Here is a 20,620-nt window from a genome sequence, read left to right on the forward strand (position 1 = left end):
GTGGGCAACCTCCCACTCCTGTCTAAAGAGGACTCTCACAGCATCCTCAGCCCAGAGTTTACATATGATATTGGCATACTTGCAAAGAGGCAAGAGAAGGAGGAGCATAACCCAATGACAAAGCAGAAGAGTGAAATGAAAATTGTTAACCTTCCCTTGTCCATCAGGCAAATGAATGAAGCAAAAAACTTGCCATGGAGAAAGATCCTGGCATGGAAAGGTTAATGGGAGTGATGGACAACATCCAGCTATACAGCACTACTTACACCAGACTCCTAGACAAGGCCTTGGCATGATAGAAGCATAGGATGACCACCTCATAGCTGCACTCTGGCAAAGGTTAGTAAGATTTTTATAGAGTTTTGCAATTAATGAATATTGATGGAAGAAATATCTGATAAAAAAATGGAAAAATTTGCCTGAATTAAACTCTCCATCTTAATATATTATGTACACATGTAGATGGTCTAGAAATTAAAAAAAATAATGAAATCCTTGGACTAAATTTGCTTTTCTTTACTGCAGTTGCCACAGCGCAAGCTGGTGCTGCAACTAGTGGTGCTGCTAAGTCCAGTGAAGCTGCATCTCCAATGTTCAGTGCATTCAACTCAGCAAGTGATGGTGCTTTGAATTATGTGAAATCAAAATTTGTAAGATGTGCCAGATAAAAAAAAAGAATGAAAATGTTCGACAAATTGTCTGCCATGCTTTCTGCAGATAGCTCTGGGTGACCTGGTCCTGCTGTTGCTGGTGGTGGTGATTATGGTACTGGTGATGGTGCTGCTGCTGGTGAGTCGTTACTCTTCTTCTCCCATGGAGTTTCGTGGATTCAGCCTATCAGATAGGGGTGTGTGCGGTGCTGAGAAGCTACTGTTTACTGTACCTTCTTGTAAGTTTAATTTGTGATACTTACATAAGTGTCTACATTTCAACAGGTGAGTGTTAAGTGAATTAACATATTGCCAAGTAATATCTAGTGAACAAACAAAAAAAGTCTTTTGTGTAAAAAAAATTCAGCTTAGCATAAAATAATTCTATTCCCTATTTACAGCAGTAAAAGAATTTTGCATGTCTTAACAACACCATGGACCACCGGCCAACCATCACTCGCATCCACTGTCAGACTCATGAGCCTATCTCTATCAAATGTTGACATATCAATGTCACTCAGAGGATCATTATGCGAATGGAAGGAACTATAAATGTAATACAAAACTACATTTTGTACAGTAACTATATGATACTGTAATTGTTGATAAAATATGTTAGATGTTCAGTGTTTATCAAAGCAGTTTTGGAACATTTTACACAACTTTTGGACCCTGGAACCTAAATAATTCCTTCCTTTTATATCAAACTAGAATTTACAGTTTTATAATTTGAGGAGGCTTTGGCACCAAACCTAAAAATTATGGCAATTCCTCTACAATATCAACATGCAGTTCAATCAAAATATGGTGAACTTCCTAAGCAACACCCTTTACCTTCTTGTAGTCTAATAATCTATCTGCCTCTGACACCTGTTCCATTCTGGAACTCCCTCAAGGGGGTGGTGACGAAAATAGTCTCCAGAACTAGTAAACACCAGTACCACTTCTTAGCCTTAAGTGACTCACCCTTAACAGGCCAATGGCAGAGGGCAGGTCTAGCACAGTGTTTGCAGAGACTCCTACCTAATGTTCCTACTGACTACTTCTACCTAATGCTCCTGTCTAATGTTCTTACCTACTACTTCTATCTAACATTTCTAAAAATGCTACTAACTACTACTACTATCTTTTTCTCCAACCATTCTGCCAAAAGGCAGTGCTAACACATAGTGCTCACACGAAAGGCTAGAATACAACACCACAAGAAAAGCTAAACTTACAATAAATGAGCTGCATGAGTTAAGTATTGTCAAGTGTTATGTGTGACAGGGAGAGATTGTATGTTTGAGGACAGAATGCCAGTATTCTACATGTGGGTGAGGCAGAAAGAAAAGATGCCTACCTGGGTCAGGGAAGTTTAACATGACAACCACTGAAATGTTGGCTCACTATGCAGCCATCACTAACCCTCCTGATACACAGACAGGTAGCAGTGGTAATATAACTCCCTGATCATTTGCTACCTATCAACTATTAGCTACTATCTAATAATCTTTGTAATCAAAACCTTGAAAACATGAATTAAGAGGATCAACTGGTTCCATGTATCAAACTTAGGAAAAGGAAATGTTATGATGAAGTCTTAAAGGATCTAACATGGTCAAGTTACACATTCAACCTGCAAACTGGCACTTAAATGATGGCTTCCTGATAGTCAGGCATTTGCCATTTGTAATCATGACATGAACAACTTAGCCAGACTTCAGGCTCACAGAGGGTAAAGTATACAAACAATTGTGAATAAGATGTGAGTTTGCTGAATATAGTTCAAGGTCTGCATAAAATACTCTTGATTTCTTTCACTGCATATAATGAACTGAAGAAATATATTGCTAAAGTTAAAGAAAACAGTTAGATACAAAAAGTTAAAATAACAGCCTTACCTTTTATATCCAAATGATCCTCATCATTTTCTAGTAAAAGACAGACATGCACAGGAGTAAAGGAGAGAATGCTTGTTTTAAATGATCAGAAGTATACACACACACACTATGAAGAAAAAATTACTGCCAGTGCTAATGATATTTCTTAATATGAGCTCTAAATCAGTTGACAAAATGCAGGGAACTATTCCTCAAATGTATGACTGACCATATGATCACAAAGATAATTGCAACAAAAGTTGGCAAATTCTATCAATAAGCTACACATTACAGTCGCACCTGTTCTCATCGAGTTAGTTCTGTCTAATCCACGAGCAAAGATTCCCCCAACTTCTGCATCTGCATCAATCCCAAGGTCTGGATTGCTGCTACTTCTGTAGAAGTAAAAGATTAATGGTACATGAATAAGAACTATTTGATATATCATTAGAAATAAGTGACCCTTGCACATATCTCTACTTATTCTGTACAGATGCTCCTCGACTTACGATTGTGTTATGATCCAATAAACCCATCGTAAGTCAAAAATACATCAAATACATTTAATACTGTAATCTAACCAACTGAACATCACAGATTAGCCTGGCCTACTTTAAACATTCCCAGAACACTTACATTAGCTTACAGTCAGACAAAATCATCTAACACAAAGCCTATTTTATAATAAAGAGCTGAATATCTTACCATCATAGTCGAAAAATCATAAGTCGAATCATTGTAAGTTGGGGTCATCTGTATATCATAATTCAATCTATTTCCAGTTCCACAGGTGTAGCAGATGCAAACAGCCACTCAATTTATTCATCCACATCCTAAACCACTGTTTATGGTGCTGAGGTGAAAAACGATTTCAAGCTGACATAACTCATTCATACTTTTCATTTGTGTACACACCCAATTTGTCGACAGGGATTCAATTAACCGCTAACATCTCTACCATCCAATACGAAATAATGTCCATACATGTCAAAAGTAATTCCCCTTGCATCCTCACGTGAAAAATCTAACCAACTTAATCAACTTATCATTTTCATCAATCCACCTCTTTCATAGCATATCATTTTTCCTTGCATCTCTGCCTATATCATACATATTTTTGACTATAACATCTTAATGGATTTTCATTCATGCATTTTTCCTATGATTTTTTCTGATCAATTCTCTGTCACCAACAATAATCGTTATATTCTCCTACATTACATATGTTACCTACAGCTCATATTTTCAACCTATTCAAACAAAAATAAGTGCAGGAAACAGGGGGATGGGCCATTTCTTTCGTCTGTTTCCTTGCGCTACCTCGCAAACGCGGGAGACAGCGACAAAGTATAATAAAAAAAAATAATAAACATCTTAATGGATTTTCATTCATGCATTTTTCTTATGATTTTTTCTGATCAATGCTCTGTCACCAACAATAATCTGTTTGTGAATCGGGAACCATTGCAACACAAACCCCGCCAGGTGGTAGAGTTTCCCGCAGTGTATCGAGACAGACTTCCCCAGAACTTTTTTTTAAAGGGGAAGTAAATGTTTATAGTTGTGTTACTGGAGTGATAGTTTTCATACATGATGTTTTGACAAGAAAATAGTGAAATTGGAGAAAAATGTAGCTTAGACATTGAAGCTTATTGATACAGTGGTTAAATTGATGAGAACTGCTACTGATGTTTGTGTAAATAAATTATACATTTCCTTTTTCCATAGCCAGAGGTTGAACCATTATGTGACATTCATTTTTTCATTCATTTCAAGCTAGAAGTTTCAGTTTTCTAAATTGTTTCTTACATTTCTCATATGTATATATATGTATCTGTGTGTGTGTGTATATGTGCGTATGTATGTGTATGTGTGTGTATGTGTATATGTATATATACATATGTATATTATCCCTGGGGATAGGGGTGAAAGAATACTTCCCACATATTCCTCGCGTGTCGTAGAAAGCGACTAGAGGGGACGGGAGCGGGGGGCCAGAAATCCTCCCCTCCTTGTATTAACTTTCTAAAATGGGAAACAGAAGAAGGAGTCACGCGGGGATTGCTCATCCTCCTCGAAGGCTCAGAGTGGGGTGCCTAAATGTGTGTGGATGTAACCAAGATGTAAAAAAAGGAGAGATAGGTAGTATGTTTGAGGAAAGGAACCTGGATGTTTTGGCTCTGAGTGAAATGAAGCTCAAGGGTAAAGGGGAAGAGTGGTTTGGGAATGTCTGGGGAGTAAAGTCAGGGGTTAGTGAGAGGACAAGAGCAAGGGAAGGAGTAGCAATACTCCTGAAACAGGAGTTGTGGGAGTATGTGATAGAATGTAAGAAAGTAAATTCTCGATTAATATGGGTAAAACTGAAAGTTGATGGAGAGAGGTGGGTGATTATTGGTGCATATGCACCTGGGCATGAGAAGAAAGATCATGAGAGGCAAGTGTTTTGGGAGTAGCTAAATGAGTGTGTTAGTGGTTTTGATGCACGAGACCGGGTTATAGTGATGGGTGATTTGAATGCAAAGGTGAGTAATGTGGCAGTTGAGGGAATAATTGGTATACATGGGGTGTTCAGTGTTGTAAATGGAAATGGTGAAGAGCTTGTAGATTTATGTGCTGAAAAAGGACTGATGATTGGGAATACCTGGTTTAAAAAGCTGTATGGTTGCGAGGCGTGGGCTATGGATAGAGTTGTGCGCAGGAGGATGGATGTGCTGGAAATGAGATGTTTGAGGACAATGTGTGGTGTGAGGTGGTTTGATCGAGTAAGTAACGTAAGGGTAAGAGAGATGTGTGGAAATAAAAAGAGCGTGGTTGAGAGAGCAGAAGAGGGTGTTTTGAAATGGTTTGGGCACATGGAGAGAATGAGTGAGGAAAGATTGACCATGAGGATATATGTGTCGGAGGTGGAGGGAACGAGGAGAAGAGGGAGACCAAATTGGAGGTGGAAAGATGGAGTGAAAAAGATTTTGTGTGATCGGGGCCTGAACATGCAGGAGGGTGAAAGGAGGGCAAGGAATAGAGTGAATTGGAGCGATGTGGTATACAGGGGTTGACGTGCTGTCAGTGGATTGAATCAAGGCATGTGAAGCGTCTGGGGTAAACCATGGAAAGCTGTGTAGGTATGTATATTTGCGTGTGTGGACGTGTGTATGTACATGTGTATGGGGGGGGGTTGGGCCATTTCTTTCGTCTGTTTCCTTGCGCTACCTCGCAAACGCGGGAGACAGCGACAAAGTATAAAAAAAAAAAAAAAAAAAAGCGAGATATACATAAGTATACTTATGTAAGTAGGAGAGATGGCCAGAGACCGTTATTGGATTACGTGTTAATTGAGAGGCGTGCGAAAGAGAGACTTTTGGATGTTAATGTGCTGAGAGGTGCAACTGGAGGGATGTCTGATCATTATCTTGTGGAGGCTAAGGTGAAGATTTGTATGGGTTTTCAGAAAAGAAGAGTGAATGTTGGGGTGAAGAGGGTGGTGAGAGTAAGTGAGCTTGGGAAGGAGACCTGTGTGAGGAAGTACCAGGAGAGACTGAGTACAGAATGGAAAAAGGTGAGAACAATGGAAGTAAGGGGAGTGGGGGAGGAATGGGATGTATTTAGGGAATCAGTGATGGATTGCGCAAAAGATGCTTGTGGCATGAGAAGAGTGGGAGGTGGGTTGATTAGAAAGCGTAGTGAGTGGTGGGATGAAGAAGTAAGAGTATTAGTGAAAGAGAAGAGAGAGGCATTTGGACGATTTTTGCAGGGAAAAAATGCAATTGAGTGGGAGATGTATAAAAGAAAGAGACAGGAGGTCAAGAGAAAGGTGCAAGAGGTGAAAAAAAGGGCAAATGAGAGTTGGGGTGAGAGAGTATCATTAAATTTTAGGGAGAATAAAAAGATGTTCTGGAAGGAGGTAAATAAAGTGCGTAAGACAAGGGAGCAAATGGGAACTTCAGTGAAGGGCGCAAATGGGGAGGTGATAACAAGTAGTGGCGATGTGAGAAGGAGATGGAGTGAGTATTTTGAAGGTTTGTTGAATGTGTTTGATGATAGAGTGGCAGATATAGGGTGTTTTGGTCGAGGTGGTGTGCAAAGTGAGAGGGATAGGGAAGATGATTTGGTAAACAGAGAAGAGGTAGTGAAAGCTTTGCAGAAGATGAAAGCCGGCAAGGCGGCAGGTTTGGATGGTATTGCAGTGGAATTTATTAAAAAAGGGGGTGACTGTATTGTTGACTGGTTGGTAAGGTTATTTAATGTATGTATGACTCATGGTGAGGTGCCTGAGGATTGGCGGAATGCATGCATAGTGCCATTGTACAAAGGCAAAGGGGATAAGAGTGAGTGCTCAAATTACAGAGGTATAAGTTTGTTGAGTATTCCTGGTAAATTATATGGGAGGGTATTGATTGAGAGGGTGAAGGCATGTACAGAGCATCAGATTGGGGAAGAGCAGTGTGGTTTCAGAAGTGGTAGAGGATGCGTGGATCAGGTGTTTGCTTTGAAGAATGTATGTGAGAAATACTTAGAAAAGCAAATGGATTTGTATGTAGCATTTATGGATCTGGAGAAGGCATATGATAGAGTTGATAGAGATGCTATGTGGAAGGTATTAAGAATATATGGTGTGGGAGGCAAGTTGTTAGAAGCAGTGAAAAGTTTTTATCGAGGATGTAAGGCATGTGTACGTGTAGGAAGAGAGGAAAGTGATTGGTTCTCAGTGAATGTAGGTTTGCGGCAGGGGTGTGTGATGTCTCCATGGTTGTTTAATTTGTTTATGGATGGGGTTGTTAGGGAGGTGAATGGAAGAGTTTTGGAAAGAGGGGCAAGTATGAAGTCTGTTGGGGATGAGAGAGCTTGGGAAGTGAGTCAGTTGTTGTTCGCTGATGATACAGCGCTGGTGGCTGATTCATGTGAGAAACTGCAGAAGCTGGTGACTGAGTTTGGTAAAGTGTGTGGAAGAAGAAAGTTAAGAGTAAATGTGAATAAGAGCAAGGTTATTAGGTACAGTAGGGTTGAGGGTCAAGTCAATTGGGAGGTGAGTTTGAATGGAGAAAAACTGGAGGAAGTGAAGTGTTTTAGATATCTGGGAGTGGATCTGGCAGCGGATGGAACCATGGAAGCGGAAGTGGATCATAGGGTGGGGGAGGGGGCGAAAATTCTGGGGGCCTTGAAGAATGTGTGGAAGTCGAGAACATTATCTCGGAAAGCAAAAATGGGTATGTTTGAACCGGAATAGTGGTTCCAACAATGTTGTATGGTTGCGAGGCGTGGGCTATGGATAGAGTTGGGCGGAGGAGGATGGATGTGCTGGAAATGAGATGTTTGAGGACAATGTGTGGTGTGAGGTGGTTTGATCGAGTAACGTAAGGGTAAGAGAGATGTGTGGAAATAAAAAGAGCGTGGTTGAGAGAGCAGAAGAGGGTGTTTTGAAGTGGTTTGGGCACATGGAGAGAATGAGTGAGGAAAGATTGACCAAGAGGATATATGTGTCGGAGGTGGAGGGAACGAGGAGAAGAGGGAGACCAAATTGGAGGTGGAAAGATGGAGTGAAAAAGATTTTGTGTGATCGGGGCCTGAACATGCAGGAGGGTGAAAGGAGGGCAAGGAATAGAGTGAATTGGAGCGATGTGGTATACCGGGGTTGACGTGCTGTCAGTGGATTGAATCGGGGCATGTGAAGCGTCTGGGGTAAACCATGGAAAGCTGTGTAGGTATGTATATTTGCGTGTGTGGACGTATGTATATACATGTGTAATGGGGGGGGTTGGGCCATTTCTTTCGTCTGTTTCCTTGCGCTACCTCGCAAACGCGGGAGACAGCGACAAAGTATAATAATAAAAAAAAATAAACATCTTAATGGATTTTCATTCATGCATTTTTCTTATGATTTTTTCTGATCAATTCTCTGTCACCAACAATAATCGTTATATTCTCCTACATTACATATGTTATCTACAGCTCATATTTTCAACCTATTCAAACAAAAATAAGTGCAGGAAACAGCAATCAAGTATGAAAAAATATTCATGACACACACAAGATCAAAGACAAGAACTTGGGCACTTTACATTTAAAATTCTTCCTATTCTATTGATCATAACTTTCAGCAAATATGATTCTTCTTAATTGCATGAGCCTACTCTCAACTTAAGGTATTCAAATATCCTCTTGACTATCATCATTCTCACACAAAATATCTTTAGAAATTACTTCCCCTCTATTCAATCTGATGTTCCTGTTTGACTGTACCTTTTCCAAATTCTATCTCTTTCTAAGACAGAAATCTTGCTTTTGCTTATATCAATTTTCTGCATTCTTCTATACACATAATCAAAGTTACTTATAATTCTATTCAACACTTCATCTAATTTCATTAACTTCTTCAATGCTTTACATCATATGACTTACAAGGGAACTTCTCCATGTGTCATAGGGTTTTTTCCAATTACATTTAAACATTTGCACATAGCATGAAAATTGATATGCAGTGAAAGGGTTAAAGAACAAAACTACCAGCCAACAAAAACTTAGAAAACTTTCTGTTCTAACATGGCACTGCTCAACAATGCTATCAAGCCCACCTCAATCTCATCTCAATTCCTCATCTACGAAAACAGTAAACAACCATCAAGGTGCATTATACAGCCTCGATACACTACCACACTGTGTTCACTCATACCTTCATTTTACTCTTGTATGAGCGGTACATCTATTACAAAAGATCTTACCATACATACTTTGAAATTTTCTATGCAGAAAACATCAAACCATCTCATACTGCTTTGTCAAGAATATTACCACAGGCCTTTTCTGAACCTATTAATGACTGAGGTGCTTTCTTTTTTGCTAAAGCTTTCTATGCTACCTGCCAAACTGTAGAGAAGGTCTGGAAAGGGGCAGTAAAGACAGTATCAAAATTAAGAGAAGTGAGTTACACCTTGGAAGAGAGAAGAGTGAGAGGTGAACTGTTCACAACTTTTCAAATTTTAAAATAGACTGATGAAATAGACAGTAAACATTTCTTCGAGAGCTGTAAGGAAATAGCAACCAGGACATTATGAAATTATGCAAGAATTTTGTCAAAAAAAGATGTAAACAAGTATTCTATAGTATAACAGTGGTCGGTGAATAAAATAAGATGACTAAGGACACACTTCATTCAGAGAGCATAAATATCTAAGAAATTGTATGATAGTAGAGAATGTTCAAAAGCTAGGCCCCATCTGAGTAAATCTCTTTCCCCCTAGAGAACAAATAGGTAATTTCAAAAGGAAAGATCTATCAATCTACATCTCTGACACCTGTTCCCACCTGGAACTCCCCCAAGGGGGTGGCCATAGCAACAGAGTTTCCATAACTAGTGAACTCCAGTGCCACTTCTTGGCCTTTAGTACCTCACCTTTAACAGACTACTAGCAGAGGGCAATTCTAGTGCAGTGTTTCCAAAGGCTCCAAACTAATGTTCCTAATGACTACTTCTACCTAATACCATCTACCTATCAATATCTCCGATGCCTGTCCCAACTGGAACTCCCTCAAAGGGGTGACCAAGGCATAAGAGTCTCCATAACTAAAGTACTCTAATGCCACTTCTTGGCCTTTAGTGCCTCACCCCTAACAGATTACTGGCATAGGGCAAGTCTAGCACAGTGTTTGCAGAGGCTCCAACTTAATGTTTCTTATGAATACTTCTATCTAATGCTCCTAACTACCATTTCTACCTAAAGTTTCAACTTAAACGTTCCTACCCACTACTTCTATTTACCTACTACTTCTATCTACTGCTCCTACCATTTTGCCAAAAGGAAGGGCTAGCACATAGTGCTCACTCCAGGAAAATATACAGTTACGAAGAATGAGCTGTGTGAGTTAAAGTTTGGTTATAATGACAAGGAGAGATTGTATGCTTGTGGACAGAATGCTAATGGTCCACAAGTTAGTGAGGCAGAAAGAATAAACAGCTACCTGGTCAGAGGAGTGCAACTTGACAACCACTAAACTGCTGGCTCACTAAGCAGATGTTACGAACCCTCTTGATACCCAGGTGGGTAATACTGGTAATGTTCCTCCCTAATGTTCCTAAATACTACTTCTACCTGTTATACCTCATACTCCATCTAAATGTTCCTAACTACTACTTCTATCTACTGCTCCAACCATTTTGTTAAAAGGACAGGCTAGCATGTAGTGCTCAACATAAGAAAATCTAGAGTTACGAAAGATGAGCTGTGTGAGTTAAGTGTTGACAAGTGTTATGTACGACAAGGAGAGACTGTAGGTGTACAGACAGAATGCCAGTAGTTCATGTGTGGGTGAGGCAGAAAGAAAAGACAACTATCTGGGTCACAGGAGTGCAACTTGACAACTACTTAAGTACTGGCTTACTATGTAGCCATCACTATCCCTTCCGATATCCAGTAGGGTAGTACTGGTAATAGACCTCCCTCATTGTTTGAAAGATATGATTTAGAATTAAAGCACAAGTGAACAATTTACCAAATTCAAAAAAAGAAAAAAAAATGTCATTAAGGTATTGGAGCAGCTGGCTATGGTTGTCTGCAGATGAACTTCCACAGAAGTAACAGGCATACCCTTTCTCCCACTGATGGTTCTCTTCTTTGGCAATACTCACAGTGCAGCACCAACTAGCAGTCTGCCTCACATTCTCAAACTCCATACTCTCTTTCATTCAAAGAATGACAGTTTCTCATCTCTCCATATGGCATTTTCAAATTTCTTTATTCTTCACTGAATCCCTTTTCTCTTTTTGTTGGTACTGTGCCAGAGCCCCTTTCTTCAAGGCTCCTAGTATTACCCCAAGACCTCATTTCCAAAGGTCCCTTCACCCTGAACACTCATTCAAAGCAAGAAGTTCTCTGATGAGACTGTAATCTGTTTTGTAAACTGACAATGATACAGCCTTACTAAAGGAAACTCTTAACTAGCAGTATATTCCAAAGCAGGCGAGTCCAGTAACAGCTCCCATCACTTTTTTTTATTATATTACTATACTTTGATGGATGGAACCATGGAAGCGGAAGTGGATCATAGGGTGGGGGAGGGGGCGAAAATTTTGGGAGCCTTGAAAAATGTGTGGAAGTCGAGAACATTATCTCGGAAAGCAAAAATGGGTATGTTTGAAGGAATAGTGGTTCCAACAATGTTGTATGGTTGCGAGGCGTGGGCTATGGATAGAGTTGTGCGCAGGAGGATGGATGTGCTGGAAATGAGATGTTTGAGGACAATGTGTGGTGTGAGGTGGTTTGATCGAGTAAGTAACGTAAGGGTAAGAGAGATGTGTGGAAATAAAAAGAGCGTGGTTGAGAGAGCAGAAGAGGGTGTTTTGAAATGGTTTGGGCACATGGAGAGAATGAGTGAGGAAAGATTGACCAAGAGGATATATGTGTCGGAGGTGGAGGGAACGAGGAGAAGAGGGAGACCAAATTGGAGGTGGAAAGATGGAGTGAAAAAGATTTTGTGTGATCGGGGCCTGAACATGCAGGAGGGTGTAAGGAGGGCAAGGAATAGAGTGAATTGGAGCGATGTGGTATACAGGGGTTGACGTGCTGTCAGTGGAGTGAATCAAGGTATGTGAAGCGTCTGGGGTAAACCATGGAAAGCTGTGTAGGTATGTATATTTGCGTGTGTGGACGTGTGTATGTACATGTGTATGGGGGGGGGCCATTTCTTTCGTCTGTTTCCTTGCGCTACCTCGCAAACGCGGGAGACAGCGACAAAGTATAAAAAAAAAAAAAAAAAAAAAAACTTTGTTGCTGTCTCCCACATTAGCAAGGTAGAGCAAGGAAACAGACGAAAGAATGGCCCAACCCACCCACATACACATGTATATACATACACGCCCACACATGCACATTTACACACCTATACATTTCAATGTATACATCCACATACATACACAGACAAATATATATATACATATATACATATTCATACTTGCTGCCCTCAGCCATTCCCGTCACCACCCCACCACACATGAAATGGCACTCCCCTCACCCTGCATGCATGCAAGGTAGCGCTAGGAAAAGACAACAAAGGCCACATTCAATCACACTCAGTCTCTAGCTGTCATGTGTAATGCACCGAAACCACAGCTCCCTTTCCACATCCAAGCCCCACAGAACTTTCCATGGTTTACCCCAGACACTTCACATGCCCTGGTCCAATCCATTGACAGTACATCGACCCTGGTATACCACATCGTTCCAATTCACTCTTTTCCTTGCACGCCTTTCACCCTCCTGCATGTTCAGGCCCCGATTGCTCAAAATCTTTTTCACTCCATCTTTCCACCTCCAATTTGGTCTCTCACTTCTCGTTCCCTCCACCTCTGACACATATATCCTCTTTGTCTATCTTTCCTCATTCATTCTCTCCATGTGACCAAACCATTTCAATACACCCTCTTCTGCTCTCTCAACCACACTCTTTTTATTACCACACATCTCTCTTACCCTTTCACTACTTACTCAATCAAACCACCTCACACCACACATTGTTCTTAAACATCTCATTTCCAACACATCCACTCTCCTCCACACAACCACATAACATGTTGGAACACTATTCCTTCAAACATATCCATTTTTGCTTTCCGAGATAATGTACTCGCCTTCCACACATTCTTCAACGCTCCCAGAACCTTCGCCCCCTCCCCCACCCTGTGACTCACTTCCACTTCCTCGATTCCATATGCTGTTAAATCCACTCCCAGATATCTAAAACACTTCACTTCCTTCCATCACTTTAACCTTTACATAAATGCCTAAGCTTCCCAAACTATGCCTTGCTCCTTCTGTATACTTGTAGAATAAACCTCATTCTTTTCACATTTTATACTTCTTAACATGGGCAAGCAGTACCTACTTTACTTAGATGATGGTCAAACCATCATGTCATCCCTATAATCACTTTGCAAGCACTTTGGTTGCTCTTCAAAATAAATGATGTAAAATAATGGGGTTAAATTCATGTTACTGGACTCCACCTGCTTGGGGTTACACCATGAATGATAAGTCATCTTTTGCAAGGCTGCATCACTGTCAGCTGATAAAAAAGAATACAGTCTCATTAAAAGCAGTCCATCTCGTCCATCCCAATGACTTCAGCACAGCCTAAAAACTACAAAAGCCCCTGAAAAATGAATCCAATATCGACACTAAAACCTTTTAAGAAAGGGGTCCAGTGGTAATTAAAAATGAATAAATATAGTACAGTAAAAGTAGATAAGGAAAACATAAGCAAATCATTAAATAACACAACCTCTAATTCTTACCTGGAATATTTGCGATGTACAGGAACTGAACTTGGTGGATGGGGATGGTGTGTGTGTGTAGGAGCTACTGGGGTTGGTGGACCATCATCAGGGTGAGGTAATGTTGACTGATATGCCACATACGACAACAATGTACTGTTACGTCCATGTTGGTCATTTTTATCCTCCAAGAGAGCCTGATAAAAATGTATATACATATTAGAAAATCATGAAAATATGACAACCTGATTACAGTTTATGTAAATATCAAACTGTAAATTCCAAATCCACAAATGACATAGGCAAGCAAGTCTCTTTTTCCAAGTACATTTCATACATATTTTTCATAGCTAAGCAAACATCTGGTTCAAACGCCCTCTAACTCACCTAAAAACACATTGCTTTTCCTCATTCAGCAGCACCATACACTGCACTACCATCTCAATCACTATTCTATGTCTTTAATGGTACTGCATATTGAACAGACTTGTACCAAAATAATTCTAACATTCATTTTTTTCCCTTGCCTTCATGCAATGGAACTAAGTATGCACTCTGCCAGTCCTCAGGTACATCATCTTGGGTTCTGCACATGATGAACAGCCTGACTAACCATCAATCCCATTCTTAAGAAACTATAATCTCATGATGATACTTTCCCACATTTCATCATGTGAAAGGGTTTCACTTCCTCCTCCCTTTTCACCAGATAATAAGGAAGAAATATATGCATTTGGGAGAGGTGCATCTTTCCGTTTTTCATACTTGTCCATAGTTCTCTGTATCAATGTGGAAGCAACAGGAACAACCAAAGAAAGGCCACACTCGCTCACATCCATTCTGCACCTGTCATTTGCAATGCATTTGCATCAAAACCCCTGCCCTCTATCCACAACCACGCACCAAAGAGCATTCCAATGCTTCCCATAGCTACTTCACATGCCCTGGTTCAGTCCACTGGCAGAATGTTACCCCTGTATACCACATCATTCCAATTTATTCTACCCTGTGTACCCCTTTCACCCTCCTGCATCTTCAAGCCCCAACTACTTAAAATATTCTTTACTACATCCTATCTCCAGTTTGATCTCCATTTCTCTTTTTCCTCTCCACTTCTGACACAGAGCTCTTCTTTGTCAACCTCTCCTCACTCATTATTTTCATATGTCCAAAATCTGTGTATTATAAATGGTGGGAGCAAGGAGAAGTACCCAACTAACTACAATAAGATTTTGTTTGAGACAAGGTTAGCCATACCATGCACTTTATTGCTCACTTGGTTGATAATGCTATCATCCAGTTAGCAAACATCTTACACTTAATTATTCACTTGGTTGCTATTACTATTGTCCTTGGCTGTAACACTGACATTACTGTAACTGTCAATTCTTGAGTGACCTGCCTATCCATCTCTGATGCCTGTTCCCTTCTAGACACCCCTCAGAGGGGTGGTCACAGCAAATAAAGTCTCCATAATCACTGAACTCCAGTACCGCTTCTTAGCCTTTTGTGCCTCATTCTTTACAGTCCACTGGTATAGGGCAACTTTAGCACAGTATTTGTGGAGGCTTCTACCAAATGTTCCTAAGGACAACTTCTACTTAATGTTCCAGACTAATGTTCCTACCAACTACCTCTCGTACTTTTCAAACCCATCCATCAAGGTTCCTTTTGAAAGTTTCAATGTTTATATGCTATATTTCTTTGAAACAGATTCTCAGGTATGACTGTCTCATTCTCCCATATGGGAAGCTCTTTTTTATTTGTTGCCACAAATATCATACATCTTTCACTTCTTTTTTTATGACTATCTTTCATAACAATATAAGTGTTCTATTCCTTCAATTTTGCTTGTAAAGTGTCAATAATAGAAAAGGAGAAAAAAAATTGTTAGGTAAAACAACTTCAAAAATATTCATGTTAAATTCAAAATAACTTCATAAGCTTTACCCATAGATGAATCATACAGTAAATATCATATGAACTGGTTCTACAACTCATGAATGATGTTACTGTAAAATCTAGTATGTGAACTATATTTCTACAAAATAGCTGTTTCTGGTGAAAAATATTTATGGTCCTTGTCACAAAGTCAGTTAAAATGACAAATGAAAAAGCACTTCAACTACATCAAGATAATATCAAGTTCAAATCTGCCAGAAAATTTCATTCTTTGGCATAATAATACATTATGCAAATCAGTCAAATCATGGAACAACAAAGGTAAAAATGATATAACTCAGTTTTCCTTAACCATACATCCAAAAAACCAGGAACCTCCAGAGATAGATATTTTTCTATGCTTTTAAACTACAGATACTGTCAGAAATTCAGGATCTTTAGATCTACATTTTGTATTTCTCTGCTAATCATGGATCACTTTTATCATCTGTTGCACTATACATATCATTAATCCTCTATGCTTTCCCCTAACCTTTTATACTTCACATGCTTAACCCATATTTGTACATTTCCCTTACCTCCCTAATAATGACACTGTCTATAACATCCCCTTTTGTACTGTGATGCATCAATTTCAATGGCAAACTAAAAGGCAGTGTAAACAAAAATCACGACAGCCTTTGTCATGCTCATTTTAAACAAGCATATCCTTACCGAAACACGTCCAACAAGAGTACCAATGGTTTCAAAGCAAGTCTGGGCTATATTAACAAGCTGGCCAGCTAGGGTGGGTGGCCAAACCATAAGTGAGATAAGACGATCTAGTAGAACAGGGATGAAGCGGACAAGAGGTTCGGCATGACAATTCACCAGCTCACCCAAACTGTAAAGCAATAAAACAACATAATAATGAAACTTTACTTCTAAGCAGATGTCCTTCACATTAGAGGAAACAAACCAGCCTCATGGTTTAGCATCTTAATATTATCAAGCACCTATTGCATGGCATCTCAAAGGTTCTCTTGTACCTTCTAACTACATCACTGCATATGTTCCATGAGGGACTGTTACATCATGAACAAAAGAGATTAGAAATGCTGTGGAAGAAAAGAAAAGGGAATATGGTAGATTGCTCAATAGGAATGTACCAGTGAAAGTTTAGCAAAGGAGGAGGGAAGAATACAAATTATGTGGGCAGCATCTTAAGAAGCTGGTAGAGGAAAGTGAAGAAAGAGCAGATGAAGATTTTGGAAGGAAGTCAAAAGTTTCAGGATAACATGAAACTATACTGGAAGGAAGTGAAAAAAGAAAGAGGTGGATGTAAGAGTGAAAATCTGATGCGAGAAGAAAGGAAAGGGAATTGCTGAATCAAAAGCAGGAAGTGAAAGGAAGAAGAAAAGAGTATTTTGAAGAACCAATGAATGACGGAAGAAGGGGAGGCAGCAGTTGTTACATATGGATATGGAGGAGGGAAGGAAGAGGATGTAAGTGCAGGGGTCTATACAAAAAAGGAGGTAAGAAGGGCAATAATAAGGCTGAAGGTAGGAAAGGCATGTGGAGTGGAGGGGATTATGGCTGAAATGTTGAAGTATGGAGGAAAAAGTGTGAAAGAGTGGATGTATCTTATATGTAATTAGCATGGAAATAGAAGGCTGTGCCTGAGGATTGGGTGAATGCTATTATTGTTCCTTTATTCAAAGAAAAAGGTGCTAAGGATGTATGTAGCAATTACAGAAGAATAGGTCTGTTAAGTATACCAAGAAAAGTGTATGGAAGAATATTAATTGACAGAGTGATGGAAGTGATTGAATGCAGAATAAGTGAAGAGCAAGAGGATTATAGGGAAGGTAGGGGATGTGTGGATCAGATTTCTGTTGTTTAAATGACCATGAAAAAGTATTTAGTGAAAGGTAAGGAGATGTATGCAACTTTTATGGATCTGGAGAGAGCATATGACAAGAGTTGAGTGCTTTGTGGGATGTGTTAAGGATATATATAGTTTAGGGGGACAACTGTTGGATGGTATAAAAGCCTTCTATAGAGGAGCAAATGTGTGTGTAAGAGTGGATGGAGAGCTGAGCAAGTTTTGGGATACATGCAGGTGTGAGGCAAGGCTGTGTGACATCACCGTGGCTTTTTAATGTAAATATGGAAGGAAAGATACGAGATGAAAGCAAAACTAGGGTAAAGGGGTGCAGGGATGGAGTGTGGCAGTGAGATATGGTGGCTAGTGGCAAGCCTGTCTGCAGATGATACTGTATTGTTTGTGGAGAGTGAGGAGGAGCAGAAGGTTGTAAGTGTGTTTCATAACACATTTAAGCAAAGGAGATTGAAGGTAAATGCAAGTAAAAGTACAGTAATGGTGTTTAAAAGGAAATGGAGTGAAGGTATAGATTTCATAAAACCATATGGAATGAAAGAAGAAAAGGTACTAAATTGTATTGCGGATATGAGAAGAGAAAATAAAGGAAGAAGTGAAGGAATTTAAGTATCTGGGAGCTGTCATGGGTAAGTTTGGTGACATGGAAGGAGAGATACGGGAGGGAGCAGTAAAGGGTAGAAGAGTCATTGGGTCCCTCAACAGAATAATGAAGGATAGAGGTGTAAGTATGGGAGTGAAGACAGGATTAAGGGACAGCATAGCCCTCCTAACCCTGACCTATGCAGCTGAAACATGGACGTGGAATGAGGCACAGAGATCAAGAATCCAGGCTGTGGAAATGAGGTATTTGAGAAGAGCATGTGATGTGACTAGATGTAATGAAGAAAGAAATGAAAAGGTGTATGAGAGATGTGGAATGGCAAGGAATGCAAAGGGATAGAATTGTGGAGTGGTAGAATGGGTGAAATGTAATATTTTGTGGTTTGGGCATGTGGAAAGATTGCAAGACTGGGGGTTTACAAGGAGAGTGTATGAAAGTACAATCAAAGGAGTTGGTGTGAGTGGAACACCACCTGTGACATGGGCAAGTAAGTGGAGGAATACTGGAGAGAGAAAGAAACAGATGAAAGAGTGGAATAGTGTATATGATGGAAGCATGCAAGGACAGGAATAAATGGAGATTCTTTTGCCATGGCCACCCCTTGATGGGAGTTCCCAGAAGGAAAGGATATCAAAGATATAGATAGATTGATAGATTTATCATTCCCTCCACAGGGACTGTCAACAGCAAAATAAGAATAGAAGATTCTTGTTACTATAATCTATGATCAAATTCAGACTCAAAATGTTTTACATTTTACCATATGTACATACTCACTGTATACATAAAAACATATAGAGGGATGACTGCAAATACTTCTGCAAGTGCCAAGGTCTTTATACAGTTCCACACATTCCCTATCATAAAAGCCTTATTCTTCTTCTCTCTGTCCTTCTCTGGTTATCCTAGCCCTACATCCTTCAAGAACTGTTCACCATCTTTGTCTTGATTCTGGTTTAAAGGCTGTGATTGAGTCCCCTTTACTTTTCTCTCTTCAAAGGCAACAAGCAACAATGCAGCACTGTGCAGTTCTATGCGATTTGAAACAAAATGAGGGGCTGAGCCCCTCTCCCTCTGTTTCCCAAGTTAACGGGGTAATACCAGGAACAGATGAAGATTAGACCTCATTCGTTTCATCAATTCTCCAGATGTCATGCTTAATGGACTGGAACCACAGTTCCCTATCCACAAATACACCTCACAAACCTTTCCATGGTTTCCCCCAAATGCTTCAAATGCCCTGGTTTAGTCCACTTGCATCAGTCCTTGAGTACCACATCACTCTGGTTCCCTCTAACCTGCACATGCATTTCACATCCTGCATGTTCAGGCCCTGAGCACTCAAAATCTGTTTCACTCTATCCTTCCACCTCCACTTTGGTCTCCCTCTTCTTCTGTCCCCACCACTTTAACATGCATATCTTCTCTGTCGACTCTCCTCACTAATTCTCTGATGTCCAAATCATCTAGATCAATCCTCCTCACACCATTCAATTTCCAACAACTCCGTCCTCTTCCACCTACAACCCATACCTCCCATTCATACAACATCAATGAGACTACTTTATCTTCAAACACACCTATTATTGCCTTTCCAGACATTCTCCAATGCACTCAGATTCTTTGCCCCCTCACCAACCCTATGACTCACCTCCACTTCAATGGTTCAGTTCACCACCATGTCCAATCCCAGGTTCCTAAAACACTTCACCTCCTCCAATTTTTATCAATTTAAACTCATTTAAACTTGCCTGTCTCTCTATCCATTTCCTCCTTGCATACACTCTTCCAAACTAAGTTACCTAATTCTGCTGTTTCTCACTTGTATCTGCCACTTGCACTAAGTCACCAGCAAATACCAACTCACTCACTTGCCATGCCCCCTCATCCCCTACACACTGCATACTCACCCCTCTCTCCTTGAGTCAAGCATTTACCACCCTCACCATCCTATCCATACACAAATCAAACAGCCATGGTGATGACAAACACCCTTGCCACAGACCAACCTTCACTTGGAACCTCTCTCTCTCTCTCTCTCCTCTCTTCCTACTTGTACACATGCCTTAAACCCTTGAAAAATCTCAATGCCTCAAGTAGCTTTCCTACCATACCATACTTCTTAAGACCTACACAAGCCATCTCTATCAAGTCTATCATAAGCTTTCTTCAGATCCATGTATGCCACATACAAACCTTTCTGTTTCTTTAAGTATTTCTCACACACAATCTTTAAAAGCATGCACACGATTTACTCATCCTCTACAAGTCCTGAAACTACATTGTTCCTCCCCATTCTGATGCTCTGTAGATACTTTCACCCTTTTAACCATTACCTTCCCATTCAATGAACCTGGTACACTCAACAAACTTATACCTCTATAGTTTGAACACTCATCTTTGTCCCTGTTGCCTTTATACAGTGGCATTAAACATGCATACCACATCATAACCTAATCCATTCAT

General features: G+C 40.0%; 1 protein-coding gene across 6 annotated transcripts in view; it reads right to left on the bottom strand.

The window, feature by feature from the left end:
• Zir (dedicator of cytokinesis) overlaps positions 1-20,620 on the bottom strand; it is a 304,369-nt gene that overhangs the window by 208,498 nt on the left and 75,251 nt on the right. For 4 of the 6 annotated variants that reach the window (XM_071661769.1, XM_071661767.1, XM_071661770.1 and 1 more), the window contains 4 exons: positions 16,386-16,554; positions 13,791-13,966; positions 2,813-2,907; positions 2,534-2,563 (listed from right to left, as the gene is read on the bottom strand). In XM_071661769.1, the coding sequence (XP_071517870.1) occupies positions 2,534-2,563; positions 2,813-2,907; positions 13,791-13,966; positions 16,386-16,554 (470 nt within the window). The remainder of the gene's footprint in view (positions 1-2,533; positions 2,564-2,812; positions 2,908-13,790; positions 13,967-16,385; positions 16,555-20,620) is intronic. The other 2 variants (XM_071661771.1, XM_071661768.1) reach the window with 1 other exon arrangement.

The sequence above is a fragment of the Panulirus ornatus genome, chromosome 5 (genome assembly GCF_036320965.1).
Source record: "Panulirus ornatus isolate Po-2019 chromosome 5, ASM3632096v1, whole genome shotgun sequence".
Classification (NCBI taxonomy): Eukaryota; Metazoa; Arthropoda; class Malacostraca; order Decapoda; family Palinuridae; genus Panulirus; species Panulirus ornatus.